Here is a 20,147-nt window from a genome sequence, read left to right as displayed (position 1 = left end):
CCTAGAGTACATACATAGCTGATGAACAAGCGTGTATTTTCAACTGAAAAAGATAGTATCCTGTGAAGTACTTGTATTGCTTTATATAATACAAATATTTTGAACAGTACAAAGCTAAAGTATTAAACAACTAGAACAAAACCAACATCAAATTTTTATTATTTCAAACATTACAGAAGTTAGGGAGCAGTTTTAAAAAAAAGGAGTGAAAATGCCCACATTTAACATGTATAAGTTTGTCTGCAACTATATGCACAGTACTTGAAATTATTCCAAGAGAAAACAAGTAGTAATCAAAAAATTGTTGTTTCTACTAGCGATCTTGGAGGTAAACTTCTCAGAAATAGCCTAGAATATGAGGTAGTACAAAGAAACTAAACTAGATCTGTCAAGTAAAAGATATTTTGTATTGTACCTTTGCTATCATCTTTACAAAAAGCAGAACCTGAGCATGTAAACTTCTTAGTCATTGAACTGCATCTCTAGTTTTGTTCTTGGGAAATTTTTTTGTTTGGTTGGTTTTTTTGGAGTAAAGGAAACCAGAGTTTTCCTATGATCTTCAACTGGGCAGGATTTCACTTCGGATTTATCTACTAAATATATGAGTTCATAAAAGGGAACTAAGTGAATCAATACTTAATTTGTCCCAGTCATACGCAAAATCCAGGGATTAGGGAAGTCATAAAGGGCTCTTCATATAAGAGATTCATTACATTATGTATATAAATATAAAAGACTTCAGTATTTTTAAAAGTACACTTTAAAGAACAATGTGAGGTTCTGAAGAAGGAAGTTTTCAGGTTTTGTTTGTTTGTTTGTTTTCCAAACAGCACAAAACCACAGCATCTGAAGTAGGAATTCTAACAAATGGAATTACTGTATGTAAACTACATTTGAGCATCTTTAAAACCAAACTGAGCCCAGAAAACTATGACTCAATGCAGTGTCGGTTTAGTCCTCCCCTTCATATCAAGGGTTTTTCCATTCACTATGCAGATATCTGCTTATCAGGATAAAAGTGAATATTGAAGTAGCTATCCCAGTATCTGATGGAACAGAACAGTTCATATTTCCGGTTTGTTACAAGTACATGGGTATTAAAAAGACCAACTTAATCAGCTTAAAGACAGATGTGTGGTGCTATTTTAGCAACAGGAAGCATTTCAAATAATCAAATGGGATTTTTGTTTTGGCTGCACTCAGATTAACCAGCACACAGCATTCATACCCCACTAACCCATTATTTACAGTCAGCAGCACCAGAAGAAAATACACAAATGCCTGTAAAACTCTCCATATCTTCACAGTCACAAAATGTTACACTTGTGGATACTTTCGTGAGCTCCTGCTGGAAGATTGAAGATGTAGCAAGTTAAGGAAGCATTTTGATAACATACTACTTTCACAAAAACAAAACAACTGTTTCAATATGCACTGGTGTTTGCAAAGAAAGCAGCTAACAAGGTCTTTCCTTTTTAAATACGAGTTGGAAACAGCCATAGCTACAGAAGACTCAATACAATGCCAGAGAGAAAGACAAAATTTCAGAAGTAATCTGAAAGTGACACCATTTTCCATTCTAACAACATTATTCATGAATCGTTCTCTCACCAGATGTGTTTAAATGCATGGTAACTCTGAGGAAAACAATCACACTGGCATAACTTGCCAAGAAATTAGGAGGTAAAAAAAAAAATTCAAAAGCATTAAACATTAAAAATTCAGGCCTCAAAATTAAAATAAATTATGTCAGAATTGACTTGCAAATCAGCATGGACTTTTTCTACTTTTGAAGACAGTAAAAGTTCTAAATTAATCTATTTGCCTGATGTCAAGTATCTTTTCTGGTATATTTAATTAGCACATTTTGTACTGTGTTGCCAATCGATGTTAAAACTGTAACCCAAACAAATATCTTCTCTCAAAAATCTCAGCAAGTCAATCTTACCTTTCCCCTTTCACAAAAGAGCATGGAATTAAAAGGATATCATTGCCTCCGACTGCAAATGGCCGAGGAGCTTCTCCAAAGGAGGGTAGCGGCACAGGGATGGAACGCAGCCCACCATGATGAGTTTGTGCTTCGCTCTGGTGATAGCCACATTAAGACGTCGCCAGTCCTTCAGGAGGGCGCCAAGCTGTTTAATAAACATAATTTGCTTTTATTTTTCCTTTATAAATTTCAGAATTTCATGTACATAGTAGATAAAACACTGATTTTCAAAACACATCCAAAATAGACTGAAAGTTAGCTGAAGATAAAATGACCAACTTACATTTTCATCATTGCTGTTTCTAACAAAAGATACAATTATGATACTTTTGTCTCTTCCTTGGTATTTGTCTACTGTGTTGACTTCCACTCTGCTGTCCTTCAATTTTGCCATCAAATCAGTGATTGTTTTTAATTGGTGTCTGTATGGTGATATAATGCCAATGTCTGAAGGCTTACAGCCAGCCTGAATGATAGAGAAACAGAAGAAAATTGTCACTGCAGTTAGCTTGGGATACTCATTACTGTCAGAAGACTCTCAAGGAGGTTTTTCTTTTTTGCTGTTTGTTTGTTGTTGTTGTTGCATTGAAACAGTGCTGCAAGATATTGTATTTACACTTAAATCATCAATGAAACTGGTATAATATACCAGTTAGTAATATAACAGGTATGGCATATTCAGTATAATACCCAGTATAACTAGTATTAACTAATGAAAATAGAAAATATTAGTTACTGCAAGCTCAAAAGCTTTATCTTAACCTAGTACAAAGACAGATATCCTTGAAATCCTCATTTTTCTTTCTTCCTCAAACTGTGAGGTGAACATTCAGCACTCCCAGTCTCTACTACTCCTGAAGCTACCTGGATGAAATAAAGAGGAAAGGCAAATCCTCTCCCCTCCCTCACAAGAAGGTCCTCATCTCTTAAAAGAATTTGCATCCAGGTTTTTTTGCATCCAAAATCCAACCAGGCAAGGGGCAGAAAATGAAATACAAACGTCAAGCTGGTTATAGTGACACAGCCAATCTTCTATTTATCGTTAAGGTCATCCCTCAAAGAATAACCCAACACATATAGTCGGCATTACCACAGCAATGTAAACATGATTAATTATAAAGCTGTCCCTCCAAACAATGTAAAAGATACCTTAATAAATAAGGATGTGAGGAAGAGCACTAGTTTAGCTTCTGTCACATTACTTACACCACCTTTTTCTGCACGTTCTGGTGCTGGCACCTTTAAAAACAACAATGGAAAATAATTACTCTTGCTGTCTACAATGGCATACTATATTCTGATATCTGACTCACCATATCATATGTGTTTTTACAGTAACAGTTTTAATAGAAAAAATAAGGCTAAATGCTAAATTTTAGTGTGTAAGAGCCTATGCTGTAACTTCAGAATACTGCAATTGCAAAACAAGTTGAAACAATCTGCTGAAATGAGTTTCTATTACTATAAAGTCACCTTCAGCAACTGCCAAACTTCATCATTTGACTTCACGGTGCACACAATATATTCATATATCATATGAAAAAGATGGACATTTCCCAGCCTGACCAGGTGAAAGAATAGGACAAAAGTTTCATGTAAAATATAGTCTAAAGTTTTCTATATAATGATGTTTACAGTGAATTTTCCTTGTTTCCATGGCAGAAAGGATTTTTTTAAATGTTTGAAAGCCTACATTTAAAACTACGGGAAGAACTATCCAAAATGGTAGTATATTAAATTTAACCTCAAAATCTAAAAAAAAAAAAAAAAAAAAAAAAAAAAAAAAATCACTGAATTTAGCATTTCTTAACTATTAACTCCCTTTCCCTCCATCATGTATGAATGAGACCAGAAAGGCAGGAACAAGCTGAGAATGTAAACTCATTCTGGTATCACAGTTTTATAATTGATCCCCTTTGCTTAGCTGCTGCCTTCTCTAAAGTTTAAGTAGTGTCATCAACCATGAATGTGGCCCTGATGTTATCCTTCTAGTAAACTGGCATGCAGCTACAAACATCTGGGGTCAAGTGACAAGCTTATTTATTTAAAAAGAGTCTAAAACTAAGCATACACTAAATCTGCTTTTGTTTTCTGGCTCTCAATTCCATTTACTACATTATTCATTTACTGCTATTTACTACGTTACCCATTCTACCATTTGCCTCTGTTACTAGTGACATACATCAGCTTTGCTGTCTTAGATGCCACTTGGTACAGTTTTCCTTTTAAGTTTTGATGACAGCATTGCCACTTAAAATAGGAGGTGGTACAGTGTAACTTAAAGCAACACTCTCAGAAACTTCTTACTAGTTTTACTTCTCCAAACAACCACTCCAATAGCATCCGAATTTGGAGATTGCTATAAGGTTTAACATATGGGTAAAGCAATACATAATTAATATGTTTTAAGAGTATCCCAGGTAAGTGGCATCTGCTTGCTAGAGCAGTCCCACCGCACATGTATAGAATCTGATGGTGCACAATGTGCATCAAAAGCTTCACAAATCCAGGAATCCAGCTGACCGGGCAGCTCATTAAGTGTAATCTGTGTTCAGTGTCTGGCACACAACAGCACTACAAATGAACAAAAAAATTATCTAATACAGATTGACAAACTCATATGCAACACAGCTGCAACTCCACAAAGCGGTCTTCTCAAGGCAGCATATATATATATATTTATAAATAGTAAGCTACTGCACCCACAAGTTTATTTTAGGATTCCAGCCACATGCAAAATGTAGTCCATATTGCATTGCTTAAGTAAGGTCCTACATACTTCAGCAAGAATCCTGTTGTTCTACAACATGCTCTCCAAGCTTCTTTTACACCACAGTGTGTTTTCAGTATATTGCATAGATTATAGAAGCAGAAAATATTTTCCTTTGTATTAGAAGATTTCATTGCCTTTTCCAGAAGAGTTGGTTGGTTTTTTGTGGGTTTTTTTGGTTGGTTTTTTTGCTTGTTTGTTTGCTTTTTCTTCCCCTCTATGACTACCACACTACACAGAGTTTTGATGGGAAATCCAAAAAGAGAGATGACATTATAGCCTAATGTCTCAACAAAAGCAAGAGTTATTTTGGAAAGTGAAACTTTGCTACCGGTTCTACAAACAGAACAGTTGCCTTATACTGAAGATGGGCTTTCTAGGGAAGAAAAAAAAAAATAGAACAGAAACTCTACCTCTTACATTACTAATTTTGGACTGGTTAATAAATGAACAGTGTATCAGCCAGTTTCTGAGTGGAACAAGCCTCCTTTCCGGGACTAATTGTCTGCTTTTCTGTGAAAGGCACAGCCGCTACTGAGGCAACCCTGGAAAAGGTCCCCCTGTTTAGTTTAGGCATTTTTATTAATTTCTCCAGGTCACTAAAGTAAACACTGTGGGATCATTGAAGACATTCCACCAGAATTGTTATTACAAAATGAATCTTTAGGAGAGCACAGAAAGACTGGGGAGCTCTTTCCAAGGCCAGCATAAAAGACCATCAGTTAATACAATTATTGGGAAAAACCAGTATGAATAGGAATCAACATGAAACCTGTTACAAAGATGTAAATATTCATAATCCAGTCACTAACTACAGTGACAGCAAGTACTAGAGATCACAAATATGTATGCATGTATTAATCTTTTTCCACATGCATTTAAAGTCTCCCTCATTTTACCTAGAAGTCAGTTTCCTTCCATAATTCTTATCCACTCTAGAGTTTAATTTTTCTGGCCAAAATTCCAGTCTCTATGAAAGGACATGCCTGAACCAACTTACTCCTCCCTCACACTTCCATGTATAGAAGGTCTGCAAAACTCAATGGAGAATTACAATTATTCAGGCCACTGGCACACAGCTTAACCACCCCTGACCCTCAGGTGCTAGAAATGAAGCCATTCCATGGTTGCAATGGCACCCAATATGGCTACATATTTTGAGCTACATTCTGCATATGAGAAAAAAAGTTTAAAGTACATTCACTGTTTTTGAAATATTATCTGAATTAAACTTTTCAGCTGCTTAGATACAATGTTTCGCTGTACCACCCCAATTGATCAGCCATACTAGCAAATTTTTGCATGTTGCACATTCTACAGGCACATAGAAAACCATTTTTGAAGTTACACATTTAACCCTACTTAAGCTGTATGAAGTTTTATCTATTGACTGTATAGAGAACTCACACCAGAAATACAATTTCAAAAGGATGATGAACTTTACCTTCTCCGTGTTCAGAAAACACACAGGTGTGTCTGGATCAAGTACTTCTTTCAACCATGTTTTTGAAGCATCTGCAAGCTCCAGTATCAATTTTTTTAGGTTGGGCAAGTTCACAGTGGCATTTGATACCTTCTCTGAGCCACATTCCAGTTTGCCTTCATACACTAACATGTTACTCAGTGACATAATTTTACTGCAGGTGTAAAAAACAAGACAAGGCATCAAAACTCGTGGTTTCAATTCCACACTAAAAACCTCCATGTAATAAATAAAAGTTTACCTATTCATTCGGTATTGCACAGTTAATTGCACAACAGCATTTTGGTTTTGTTCCAGCCTTTTAAATAAGCTTTCACTCATGCCAAGATCTCTGTTACAAAACAAACAAAAAATGTGTCTAGTAAAATATTGCAAGAGCCTTCCAAGAATCCATGTTCCTAATAACTGCCCAGCAGCGTTTTATCTTACCTTGCCTCTGCATTCAGTACAAGTGGAGGCAGCTGCTGATGATCCCCTACCAGCACAAACCTTTTCGAGCAGAACAGTGGGCCCAGACAGATGAGCTGGCTTATTTGGGAAGCTTCATCAACTATACAGAAATCAAATTGCTTCTGAACAAAGATGGGGTGATTTACTCCCATGCAAGACGTTGCTACCACTGGCTGAAAATTAAGACACACTTTAAGGATAAGGTACATCTTATATGTGTTATGACTACACTTTCTAAATTAAGAGGAAAAATAATATGTCCCATTAAACCAAACTAAAATGCAAGACAAAGTAAATCAAGTTATTAAACCTTGAAATCAGACCAGCACACCTTGCATACATATTGGCCTTGCATATTCTTGCATCAATTGCAAATGACAAACAAAAAACAGCTTTATAACAGACTATTAAATAACTCACTCCTGCCATGTGTTCAGAGTGGTAGCAGGTTCCATACATGTACAATTCATGGAGTGTGCTGAAATGACTACCTTAGAAAATTACATGTTCTGTTTTGGTTTCTTTTAATTCCAAAAAGATAAAACAACAGCAGCACAGTTCTTCCCACCTCTGTGCTTCTGCTGCAACTTGAAACACAGGTCACTTCCCTTATAACTTCAATAATTTCCCTGCAATGCCCATCAACAAAAAAATGGTGGCTTTTGCAATGTTGGTATTTACTCCAACTACCATGACGCTTCGTTCTTTTAATGAATTTAAATTAAAGCTGCCACTGATTCAGTTTACCCAGCTCTTGTTACAGTCCTTCGCATTAATGTTCACAAAGGCAGCACTGATCTTTCAATCAAAAATTAGTGTTTGACCAGATCAGCTGCACAGCACAGCAGTCTCCCCCATCCTCAGCACAAATGGTACAACCAGCATGTGGGAAGGCAAAAGGGACAAGCAGTAACAATATGTGAATAAAGATAGAGGAGGTTGCAGCAGTTAATTACCACCCCCTTAATGGATAAATTTGACAAGGAGAGGATATATATGTGAAAAATCCAACACAATATCTCAGATAAAAGCACTGGAGTGTTTGGGAATTATCACTTGTAATTATCATATACTTCATGGAGACATAAAAAATGATTTTCAAATTACAGACTCTTCATATTGGTCATTATTGGTTATAAATAAATCCAAGCAATGCAGAAACTGAGTATCTCTTTCAGCTCAGATTTCTCACACCAGTACCATACCCCTGGGACAAGATCCTTCTCCGCAGCATCTGAACCATCAGAATGCTAATGTAATTATCCTTACTATTTTGCAAGGCTAGTGAAAACGCTTTTCTCACCTGACTGTTATAGACCTCTTCCAAATCCATTACAGATTTAATTGATTTGGACCTGCAAATTTCTTCTTCTGTAAACTTCCGTATATCCGGATGAACTTTCTGAGCTCGCCCCAACCGCAAGAAACCAACTTTGAATTTGGCTAGCTTGAGCAGGACATTGTCTACAGCAGTGTGCGTAAAACTGGTCAGAAGAACACTGAAGCCACAAGCAGAAAGAATTCTCACCTAATGAGTGGCAAAGAAAAAGTTGTTATTTCACATACAAGTACGCCACGCGGCCCACTCCACAAACACTGTTCTCCGTGACAATTCAGCCACAAGAGATTCGGCAGAACGAGCCAATCTGCCAACAGCAGCAGCTGCTGCTCTCCAGTCTCCTCGTTCCCCGTGAGCTGATGACAACTGGAAGCGAGATGACACTGCTGTTTCCAGAAAAACTCAGCCCACAGCCCAAATCCAGTGTGTTCCGACAGGCCATTCCTGGGGAAGGGGAACCACCAGCCAGAGGAGACAGTTAGCCAGCTGCACCGAGCTTCAGCACCGGGGTTTATGCAGTTTACAGTGGACAAGCTACTGGCTTCCCCAGGGAGTCCCCTTCTTGAGCTGTAACTCAGGATTTGGGGACTTGCTGACATTTGGGGGGTCAAAGAATTTTAAGGCTAAAGTGAGTAAATATACCTCAATCTCCTCCCTCCCATGTATTTTCCTACACATGCAAAAAAGAATCCTATTCCACAAAATAAATTGTAGTCCTACCAAATGTGAGTTTTAAAGTAAAAAGAAATGTGTTTTCTTCTTTGAAATTATGCAGATATGAGTACGCTAAGTCATGACAATTAATTTTAGATGGTGTGCTTTATAGACAATTTGTTTACTGTCATCTTCTAAATTTCACAAAAAATGTAAACATCAAGGTACATGATCTTACTAGAGCACATATTGTAGTAGTTTTTCCTGTTCCAGGCATACCCACAATAAGTGTGTAGTCTTCTGAAAGCAGCACTTGTTTCATTGCCTGTTTCTGAGGCTTATTCAGACCTTTAAGAAGAAAAATCAGAGTGAAATGTCTACACTTCATGATCATTGTAATAATTGAAGTTAAAAAAACAAAACTATAGCTCCCCTCCTCACTAAAGCCCTTAAAAGAATTGAGTAAAGTTAAGTCTGTAGGTTCTAATGAAACAATGATATTAAACATAATAAGTAAGACGTAGTACAAGGTCTGCACTACAGTCCTAAAAATCAGTCGCTGAGGACATTTTTACACTTAGACCTTTTGTGACTTTTTTCTAATATCCTAAATGACAACCTCCGTATGATATCAAGCAGGGACATTTCTATTTTCTCATACCCACTTTCACATTCAAACATATGGCTCACAGGAAAGGGAAACAATTTGCACATATAGCATCATCTTGTTCAGAAGAAATGTTACATCAGAGATGTTTTACCCACTTTGACGCAAATAAGCAGTTTGTTCCAGCTGTTTGGACTAGGCAAAGCTCAAGCAAAAAACAAGTCTTCAGACTGAGTTTATGTTAAAAGTTCTATTTGCTGTGAGAGAATTCAGTTAAATATCTGTTTTCACAGACATCTCTGTCAGAGAACAATGAAATATTTTCAAATATGAGACACTGCCACGTTCCTAAACAAATCTTGTTTTTAAAAAATAAGAAAAAAAAAATAGTCAAAGCATCACGCACAACAGAATAGCCAAGGAGTCAGCAGGAGCAATTATATGAGTGTATGTTCACACCAAAGCCTAACTCCTCCCATCCCCTCCATGCCTGCTTCCTCTGTCCCAAGAGCCTTTCCTGCTCCTCCCTTTTGTAAAGGTCAGAGAGGGAATCACAAATCAAAAACTGCAAGCAATTAACAAAAGTAAAATAAAATTCTAATCAAACATCCAGTCATGTCTTGATTATTATAGTTTATGACTAATTTAACCACAGGAAGACCTGCGACATAAGAACTTGGTTTTAATTTTTAAGCCAGAAACTACCACCGGACCCTAAAGTAGGAAAATACCCTTCTACTTAGTGTGAGAAATGCATTGACTATACAGACGTGCTACTAAATAGAGGATTTTGGGGAAAACTAGTTCGTACCCTTTAAAATATTAGCAACAGTTTCCTTTGCTTCTGGAGGAAGGACAGAGCTCAGATGCTGAATAAAACGTGGTTTGTGGAAGTCGATTACCAAGTTGCGGAGCCTTTCACTGCAGATTAAAACAGAAAAAAAAAAAAAAGAGTTACCAGTTGAGAAACTTTGTCTAAAAATACTTAAAGTGTGAAATTAATCTGATTTCTCGTACCTGACTGGAGAATCTCTCATCAATTTAGAAAGGTTTTCAAAAGGGACTCCTATACCAAAGTCTCCTTCTTCATGATCCAACCTAAATGTGGTGGTTTTTGGGATCTTTGACAAATTCCTGAAGGATGACAGTAACATGAACAAAAGAATTCTGTTTACAGGCAGCATGTTGATGATTAAAGAGTTATTATTAAGTGCTAAGTGATACCTCCCAGATGTCCAAGAGTGAACCAATAGCTAGAAGAAACACACTATTAACTGGTCTAAATATAACATGATCAGAGCCAAATTTAAAGGCAATATACTCTGAATAATGGAAGTTACTATTAACACAATAATCACTGTATCCATATAGTATCATGTTGGAGGCAGAAGTAAATTGAGTTTGCAAGCACGCTTTTTATTTGGACAACCTAGTTAAATATACAGGCACATACACTGACCAAGTACTGGCATTTTCAATCAAGATAAGAGAATTTCTGAAGGGTACTTCCCTAAGCCCAGCAAGTAGAATCAGAAAAAATTAGAGCTTTTTGGACACCTAGAAGCTCCCTTCCTGAAGCCAGTATCGTAAGTGTCTTCAAACAGATATTTTTCCTTTTGTTGTTCTATTACCTGCCCAACAAACAGGAGACTTTTGTCGCACTGACTCCTCTAACATAGCCAGTAGCCAAACCAAGTAAACCATCTTCCTCTCCACTCACAACCACTCGATCACCAACCAATAGATTTGTTCCAGGTATGGCACCATTTTTACGTTGGAAAAAATGTAGATACTGTCCCTCGTAAATTTCCTGCACTTCATCAACTCTGATCATGTTTCCAACACAATCTCCAGCCTTCTCTCTGAAGATATTGGGAAACAAAACATATTTTAATATCAAGATCCTCTCAATAAGAGAAATATTAAAAAAAATACCCACAAGTACAAAAAAAAAAAAAAAAACAAAACAAAAAACCACCACACACCACCCTCAACCAACACAGAAAAACAACAACAAAAAAATGTCCAAACAAACAAAAAACCACACACACACACAAAAAAAGCCCTAAGAAAAAACCCCACCACACATGAGAACCAGTAAGATTAAACAGTCACTTCACAATAGCCACTATGACCAAAGAAGGATAGTAAAAATACATAGAGAACCCTTGCAATTGTTTCAAGAACAGACTCTGATATTTAGGTTAAAGTTATCTATAATTTCGTGTTAAAAAATAAACATTGAAATATATAGATTCACTTCACTAAGATGTTCCATATTTGCTTATGAAGTTGCTTATCTCCCTTAAAACAACCCAGCTACGTTTGACTTCTATGGATGCTTTGAAATGAGCCTATAACCTTTTGCCACACCTGCTGGACTAGATGATGTGTAATTACATGGTACTTCAGCCAACAAGCACCTTTAGTTTGCTTTTATCCACGTTTATCACCACACCTGGAAGTATGGTCCAAAACGCACCATTGTTTGTCAAGTAAACCCTCAAGGAACCAGCAGAGCGAGCTGGGCTCACAGGCAGCACGCCACCTCAGCCCACGGACACAACCCAAACAGAATTAAACCACTTTTGGTTCTGAAGAATGAGACTGCAGTTTGCCGCTTCCTATGTGTGAATTAACAACAATAAAAAAACAAATATCATATTGCAAATACAAAACTAATAAATCTAGTAGGCTAATGTCTCCATTAGGTCACATCTCACAAAAATCTTACCTATCTAAGTAGCATATTTGACTATTTCTACAAGTATTACATGTGGTTTTCCTTGTGTTGAGAACACAGGTTGACAATGCCTCACTTCCCGTTACTGAAGGAAGCATCATTTGCATCAGGTTAGAAATTACATCTTACCTTTCCAAAGAAGACATCATCCATATATTTTTATATCCCTTTCTGCTGTCTCCACTTTGCAGCTCCAAGGTTAGCATTAGATACCAGAGGCTGAAATACTCTAAGTGGGAGGGCTTCAGGTGCTGGGTCTCTCTTTCAATAACAGGTACCATAGCGGGAGGAAGAGACACGTTGTCCATCTTTTGTTCCACAGCTCTAGGAGCAGAACCAAACACAGGGAAGAGTCAACTTGTATGCTTTTCTCCTTGCAGGTCTATAGGCACATAATGCCAATCTAAATATATACTGTAACATAGCAGATAGATTAATCTATCATACTGTAATAAAGTTGAATCTGTATCCTTTGTTCATATGAAAAAGCTCACGTTAGTAACTCTACATCATGTCTAGGATTTTGTATTATTAAGGACAATAAGTGAGTCAAAGACCAATTAAAGACATTTCAATGATAGTACTGTATATGTTAACAGATAATTGATCTTTTTTTCCTTCTTGGCACGATATGAATACTACAGAGTGTTTCAAAAAGATGGACCCAATTTCAGAGATACAGTGATTTCAAATTGGGTCCATCTTTTTTAAATACCCTGTATGTAGAGATTTAGATAAGTGAAAGGGATTTAGTAGTTAATACACAAGCAGACTTCTGGTCAATTTACCTCAGAACTAAATACCAAGAGACATTATACCTAATCATGTATACAAAATGCAAACAAAGAAAAAAAGAACGTTAATCTAGAAGTTAATAGCTACCCAGATAGTATTAATAATAATCCTGTTGCTGTAACAACTGAATATTAGAAATTATATTTCACAAAACCTGGTTTATAAAAACATATCATGTGTGTCCACAAAGCTACTTCCCTCAACATACACTTTTACCATTACAATTTTAAAAACCATCAGGCATTCTGTTTACACACGATCACCTCAAAAGCTCTCCTGTTGTAACATATCTCATTTGATCTCTTCAGTATATAGCTTTGGTTCTGGTAGCATAAATAAAAGACTAAAACTTATAAAGTTATTGCATTGTTTTTAAAACTGTTACGTGAAAATTTATCAAGCATTTTCTCATGACTTCTGTTTAACAAGAGACGCAATAACACTTCAGCAGAGTAATATCAATGTAATGTATCATTACTTGTGTGATACCCTACAGGGAAGCAATCTGGTATAGAATCAAAGTGAAAGAGTTGTTGTCCAAATATAATTCAGCATCAAAAGACTGCCCATTTCAAAGAGTTGTGAGAATACAGCTTTTAAAAATCATAATTGTTATTAACTTCGATGTAACAGAAATCTGTTACCATCATGAAATAATTTATTCAGACTTATCTGAAATTTTGTCTAGCAGAAAAGGTATCTGAGCAAACACAATAAACATCTGCAAAATCAGGTACTCACATTATAAAAGTTGCAGTGGAGCCTATAGAACATTCTTTTGGGGTGCAAGAGTATTCAATAAGGAAATAAACTGTCAACCACAAAAATGAAATCACGGTATCAAAAGCTATGATTATTTAAAAAAAAAAAATAGCCAAACTTTTTTTTTTTCTTTTACCTGCTGTATAGAAAGCAATTGTGTATTTGGGAGCAATATTTACAGGCTTGACTGTCATCACTGACAGGAGGCAAAGCAGCAAGGTGTGACTGCTGTCTTCCCACGGCAGACTTAGATGTACTGTGTGTTAAATAGAAGGCCACATGGTTTCTTAACTTCATTAGTTCTGTCAAGAAAAGAACATACCAAGCTGATGGCTTTGGGTTTGTTTGTAATGATTTCAACTCAAAAGTGACTAGCCATCAATTTTTAAGTCAGCTAAGAAGTGAGTATTCATATAGCAAAGTCCTAGTGGAGTATTAATAAAACAATTAAGTTTTTAACATAAACTTATTGGAGTTCATAACATTGTAACAACTGATACCTCCCTAAATACAGAGATGTTCATGGGAGTAAATCTTATAACTATTACCAAAATGTTTCATTTTAATTAAGATAATTATGATTTCCGGGGAAAGGAAAGAACTTTACCTCTTCGGTCCATGCGAGCTGCAGAAACAGGATACATAGTACCAGTTTTAAGATAAAGAAGAAATCCAGCTTCAGGATCTACTCTCCGTTCTAAATTCAACAATGTATACAAAATAACCTGCAAACATTATATATAAACTTATTACAACATATTAAAACCAAAATATGTTATAAGCTGTACTTAGTTTTTCTATCACTTATATGGTTAAGCAGCCATTACTACCACAAGTAATCTAGAAGCCAGAAGTTGTAAGCACCTAATCAAGGATTTCAATTAAAAGGTATCTTCTTTAACAAAAGCTTATAAAAAAATAGTACCTCTAAATCAGGTCAGCTATTTAAAAAAGAGGCACGACACTAATTCCTGAAGCAGTCTGCCTCAACCCAACATTTGAATGTACTAAAAAGAGATAAAAGAACAGATATTCCAGGACAAAAACTATGTGTTTGAAGGTGGTAAACATATATACTTTTCACACCTCAGTTCACTTCCATTTTATATCAGCAGCTTTTGGCCTGCCAGGATCAACCATCTGCAACTCTAGATTATAAAATAGGTCACCATAAAAAAAAGTATACACAGGCACTGATGGTGAAATTAGACATTTGGGTTTTGTACCTGACTTCTGTGCTCTATGGAGTTTGATTCCTTGCCAGACTTGATCTCTAAGGGCATTATCCGAGACTGTACTCCAGACTGGCGATGAATTTTCACCCTGGCTGTAACATCAATCTTCCCCTTCAACCCAAACCTGGGAGACCAGATGTTCTCTTCAATGTCCAAGATGTCTTCAATCTCTATCTTCGAAGTGAAATCTTGTGTTTTCTCTTCACTTGACCTAGGAAGAAAATTAAGTCAGAAGGTACAATTTCCCTTAATTCTTAATATTAAAATGTGTTTTAATAGTTTGTTATTTTCTGAATAACTACACTTGAAAACATTTTGTTTCTTGAAAAAGTGTAATGATATATACTGGAAAGTAGCATTTTACTCAGACCTGCCATTTCACTGAAACTTTAACACCCTATGGCTTTGACCATTAACAGCAAGAAGCCACAAACAAGAGCTCAGCAGCAGTTGAATTTCACCATTTCTCTGATAAACTGTTATCTTAGTGAAGAATTGTATTTGATTAATAAATAGTTTCACATACTGATTTGTAGTCTTGCACATATTTACAGTAACTTCTAGCTTAGTCAGTAGATCAAACATGCTTGCTTTTCTAATTGCTAAAATTTCTACTTGGAACCATGCTGTTTACAAGGATTTTAAGACCAATAAGATTTCTATGTCAGTTCACCCTCAGTCTTAACATCTTCCCCAGCATTCACAATGGCAGCTAAATTCAGCTATTTTGACAGTAGGGCCACAAATCAGCTCCTTATCACTGAACAGATTTGCATAAAAAGCGCTGTTCTGAAAATTAAAAGTGAACCAAACAAGATATACAACTTAGAATGGTTTTTACTTCTAATTCAGGTTTCTTACAGTTTTAGTAGCATTTTATTTTGGTTAGCTGGATTGTGCATGAAGTCTTCCACCCATTTAAAAAATGATGGCAAATATTCTTCCACTTCCTGCATTATTTCTGTTTGTTTCAGATTTAGGTGATACCTAAAAAATAAAGCCATGTACATTAAGGAGACAGAAATACTAGATTTGTTGCCATTACAAACAAAATTTTGCCTGAAGCAATAAAAAGATAATGGAAATAGCTCTCAAGTTTGAATAAGCATCTATACATTTTAGATAGGGACAGATTCATTAAGGTTCAACTCTATTACTTCATAAAACTGTAAGTGAACATCCTTTAGAAGAGATAGAACCCACTATGTTCTTTTCTGATGCAACTTTTGAAATGACAGGTCTAGCACAAGGAAAGCAGCAGCATGGTAGATGCGATGAAACAAAACTAACAGACTGCAAAAAAGGAGTAGCAGACGCATGCATTTAAAAAAGACTGTTCCTATGCTTTATGCATTTTTTTTTTTTTTAAAGGCCATTTGCTTTTTGTCTAAATATACAGGGAGGTTTATACAAGTGCCAAAGGCCACAGCCAGCAGACTTGTGCATAATTTAATTTTCAATCCCAACAAACAGTAGCCTACATATGCAAAGAGGAACCACAAATCAACAGTTTCAAACACAGAGGCCCAGTGACACATAAGTAGTCTTAACAGCCAAAATTTAAAATATCCACCTTCAAAACTAAATTAGAGTAATAAATCTTGTTACAATTTTAACTTCCAACTGGTCTGGAGCTAACAGATACTGACATTGCCCAATATACATTTTATAATATTCTAGATATAATAGGGGTTTTTAATGTGACTTGAATTTTATTTTATTCAAGTCTGCAGTAGAATCTTAAAACTTGCCATTTTCTGATGGAAATATGAAGACTAACTATGCCAGCATTTCTATCAGCTTTGCAGATAAAATAAGTTAAAGGTCCTCTAACAACTGAGTTATTAAGTAACCTGATAAAAAAAATATAATAATATCAGACTTCTCAGTGCTTAGTCAGTCAGAAGTTTCTAATTCATCTCCCAAGGATCAAAATGATTTATGTTCATCTCACATATAACTCAGCTTGGGGAAATGCCTGGAAATCTAATGCTACAGGTACAAATACTCCAACCTGCTTGGTCTGGAAGAAAAAAACCCACAGCTATAGAAGTACATCAGCAGGGCAGGCAAATCAAATTACATTATGAAACAAGAAAATATATTACTAAAAGATACCCAAGTCTCATTAAACAAGGTCATTTGGCAGAATATTCTCCCGACACTAGTGCTACATTTTTTAACATAGAAATTTATCTGCTGGTAGAAATGTTGCTACCCTGTCTTCCAAAGATAAAAAACACTTGCAATGTTACTTACATGTCTTTGAGGTACTTTTGTCCATACACAATTTTATTTGCTAGTTCTTTAACTTTTTCTTGTGCCAAGTTATTTGTTACTGATTGTTGGAAAATTTCATGAAGAATTGTACCAATGAGTGTTTGGCGTGAACCACACTCTGAGCCCTGCAACAGATATTATAAATAAACACACACACAACACTCAAGAATATTTATAACCACTTCAGGACACCTGTCCTATAAAATTTCTGGGGTTTATTTTCTGCACGATGGACTGTACTTATTTAACTACACATTCGTTAGAGCTTTTACCTTCACTAAAAAATATCTAGTCAAAGCTGACTGTGAAAGCAGCCGAAAAGAAATGCGTCTCTCCTCTCTCATTTTTATCCCAACCCTAATAAAGTTAGCACACGAGAGCCCTATGTGACTGACAGGTGAGAAACAAAAGTACAGATTAAAATGAATTTTCAGCAAGTTTTACCTGTGGGCAGGATTAATAGCACTATTTCCTAATGCAAATACTCACCTTCACAATCTTACAGATATTCTTTTTTGCATGAAGCAGTTTCCTGTGTGTTACCAACTCACACAAAATTATTCCAAGTATCACCAGAATGGCTCAGAAACCCATCTAAGCGTCACCAGGACCGGGCTTTGTAGACTCATGAGAATTGAAAGCAGTAGTAAGCTATGAGCTCTGCATGAGCCACCAAACAACTGGAAATTTGATCAGTATGCTTTTTTTAAAGTACTTACTGATACCTTTTACAGAACTGGCACTTGTGGGTTCCAACCACAACTGGAGGGTGGTGTTATCCTGGACTCAGGACTCCCACATGATTAGTTTATTCCTGTTACTGTTTAATGAAGGCCTGACACCATCTCATTCTGTACTTAAGTGTCTTGTTTCAGTCACAGGCTCTCAGTGGCTGTATACCACTCCTTTCTCTTATCCATTTGGATTTATACCCCGCCAATAGCAAAAAATGACATTTTGTGATACAGCATCTCAGCCAGTTTTAACATTCAACCAAACCACCAGTCTCAATGGAACAGTAATCCATTAGTATGCATGATGCTCTGGAATTAACACTTACCCTAAACCTTTCACTCAGCACTGCTCTTCTCATACATCGAATACTATTTGATATTGTAGTGCCAGAAAGCAGCAGATCTGGGTAAAGAACCAGGTACCCAGAATGCTCATTTATGACCCAGGTACTGGAGCTACACTCCCCTTCTAAATGAATGATGTCTCCTGGAACAACCGGAACAGATTCCCTGTAATGTAATGCATTTGAACAACTATTTTATTTAACAATTCTACTTGCTTCAGAAGCTCAGCAAAATCTAAAAATATGTGTATGAATCTAGAAATGTCAAGGTTAAAGATATTCTAGATTTTTTTCCTTTGAGAAATTGAATCATACTTTTCTCCTATCCTTCAGGTTTGCATAGAAAATGAAAAGCAGTGCCACATTGCATAGGCATGCCCATGTGTTGGAAAAGTCTAAGCTAATCTTTTCTTCCATAAAACACCATGTAACACACAAACAAGTCAATTAGCATCCTATTCTTACACAAAAAAGCTTTTGTAGCAGTGCTCAAGCTAAGGTGATTTCAACAGACTGTATAAAACCTCAAGTTTTACGGACACAGCTGTGTACATTTATATGTACAATGAGGGCACACCATTTAGAAAAACATTTCTAATTGTTGCAAGGTAACACTTAAACTAGCCTGCTGAGAGCTTATTGTCTTGTCTACCAACAGTTACAGACAGTTAAAACTTTAAGGTAGCAATATCCATGATGAATACCCATTACACTAATCACATTACATTAGGCAAAGGTTGTTTCCAGATTTCGTGTCACTTTTAAGGCAGAAAAGCACATCTCAAAGCCAACGCAAAGAAAATTGGCTTAGTAATCCATTACTTCACCCTCTTTTCAGACATCTACATTTCTGTATGGATTACCAGCCATTCCTAAGAATACACAGTTCCGTATCTTCCAGCGACTGAGATGCTGTTATTGTCAAGTGTTTCTCGGGGTCACTTCCATTTCTCTGTATTACGCTGACTTCCAACACACGGTATCTGTTGTTCAACCCATTCCTAAGTATTGTGTCGGGGGAGTCAGTCACTTTTTTCTGAAAACTGAAGTACCAATTCATTAATGCAAAGTACATCACACTATTTGAAAATGAAACAGCCAACCCATATGCAAGAAGAGGGAAAGCTTCAAGTGTAAACCCAACTTCCACCCTCTTCTATTTTTATATACATTTATTGTAGGGTTTTAGTTTCTATACAGGTAGAGTGTAGGAAATCTCTCTGGTATCTTTTCCATATTGTCTCTTCGGATGACAAGGATGAAAACCAATTATTTGGACATATGGTACATAAGGAAGGAAACATAAATATTAAGTTGCTATTTACTGCAACCAGTGCTTCCCTTTGGTGTCCATATAACCACACTCATTTACAAGTTAATTGTAACTGCGTTGCAAACCCCGTATTTGTGAGAAAGCCTGTATCTCCCCGAACACTCCAACACGTGTAGGAATCCCCACATTCACCCAAACGACTCAGAGAGAGGTAACTCCAGGCTAAGGTGAAGGTTCCTCTGGTTACTGCAGCCAGTCCCGCGCGCTTCCCGTCTCTCCCAGCCCCGCCGAGGCTCGAGCCGCCCCTCACAGCTCCGGAGGGGCCAAGAGGTGGGGCAGCGGACGCGCCAGACAGCCCGGATTTCAAACCCCCCGCGCTCGCGGCCGTCTCCACCCACTTGGCTCTTCCCCCCCTGCTCAGCCGCTACCTTTCCGCCATGAGCAAGCGCACGGCTCGACCCGCGTCTGTTCCGCAGCCCGGCCCCAGTGCGCACGGACAGGTAAATGGGGGCCCCCCCAGCACCGCGCCTCACAAGACACCCCGGGCCATCCGGGCGCATGCACAGTCCAGCCGCACTCCCGAAGCCCCGCCCCTACACCCCTCCCAGCTCGGCCACTGGCGGGGCGGGAGCTAGCGCAGCCAATGGGAGGGCGGCTCTTTGCCGGGGCAGGGCGGGGCGCGCGCTTC

General features: G+C 37.1%; 1 protein-coding gene across 3 annotated transcripts; it reads right to left on the bottom strand.

The window, feature by feature from the left end:
• Nucleotides 1-134: 134 nt before the first annotated feature.
• Nucleotides 135-20,040, bottom strand: DNA2 (DNA replication helicase/nuclease 2). 3 transcript variants are annotated; one of them, XM_065843314.2, is made up of 21 exons: nucleotides 19,888-20,040; nucleotides 19,050-19,229; nucleotides 18,169-18,352; nucleotides 17,088-17,233; nucleotides 15,690-15,815; nucleotides 14,820-15,039; nucleotides 14,201-14,318; nucleotides 13,730-13,895; nucleotides 12,166-12,360; nucleotides 10,925-11,155; nucleotides 10,311-10,427; nucleotides 10,105-10,214; nucleotides 8,925-9,034; nucleotides 7,997-8,221; nucleotides 6,673-6,866; nucleotides 6,485-6,574; nucleotides 6,205-6,397; nucleotides 3,140-3,229; nucleotides 2,274-2,456; nucleotides 1,989-2,135; nucleotides 135-1,364 (listed from the first exon to the last, which is right to left on the bottom strand). In XM_065843314.2, the coding sequence occupies exons 1-21, from the start codon at nucleotides 19,896-19,898 to the stop codon at nucleotides 1,308-1,310; spliced, it is 3,093 nt and encodes a 1,030-aa protein (XP_065699386.1). In that variant the 5' UTR covers nucleotides 19,899-20,040; the 3' UTR covers nucleotides 135-1,307. The 3 variants fall into 3 exon arrangements, with proteins under 3 accessions (XP_065699386.1, XP_071667752.1, XP_071667753.1); XM_071811651.1 differs by lacking the exon at nucleotides 19,050-19,229; XM_071811652.1 differs by lacking the exon at nucleotides 19,888-20,040 and having other exon boundaries at nucleotides 18,169-18,329; nucleotides 19,050-19,186.
• Between the last annotated feature and the right edge of the window lie 107 nt (nucleotides 20,041-20,147).

Source organism: Patagioenas fasciata, chromosome 8 (assembly GCF_037038585.1).
Source record: "Patagioenas fasciata isolate bPatFas1 chromosome 8, bPatFas1.hap1, whole genome shotgun sequence".
Lineage (NCBI taxonomy): Eukaryota > Metazoa > Chordata > Aves > Columbiformes > Columbidae > Patagioenas > Patagioenas fasciata.
Note: the sequence above shows the minus strand (reverse complement) of the source record. Positions and strands in the feature narration are given on the sequence as shown.

Excerpts from the sequence above, each read along its gene's own strand:
- DNA2 (XM_065843314.2), bottom strand. Across the intron at positions 18,353-19,049 it reads TGTATTCTTAGGAATGGCTG|GGAATCTGTTCCGGTTGTTC; the intron begins GTAATCCATACA and ends ATTACATTACAG. Across the intron at positions 2,457-3,139 it reads TCACATCCTTATTTATTAAG|GCTGGCTGTAAGCCTTCAGA; the intron begins GTATCTTTTACA and ends TCTATCATTCAG.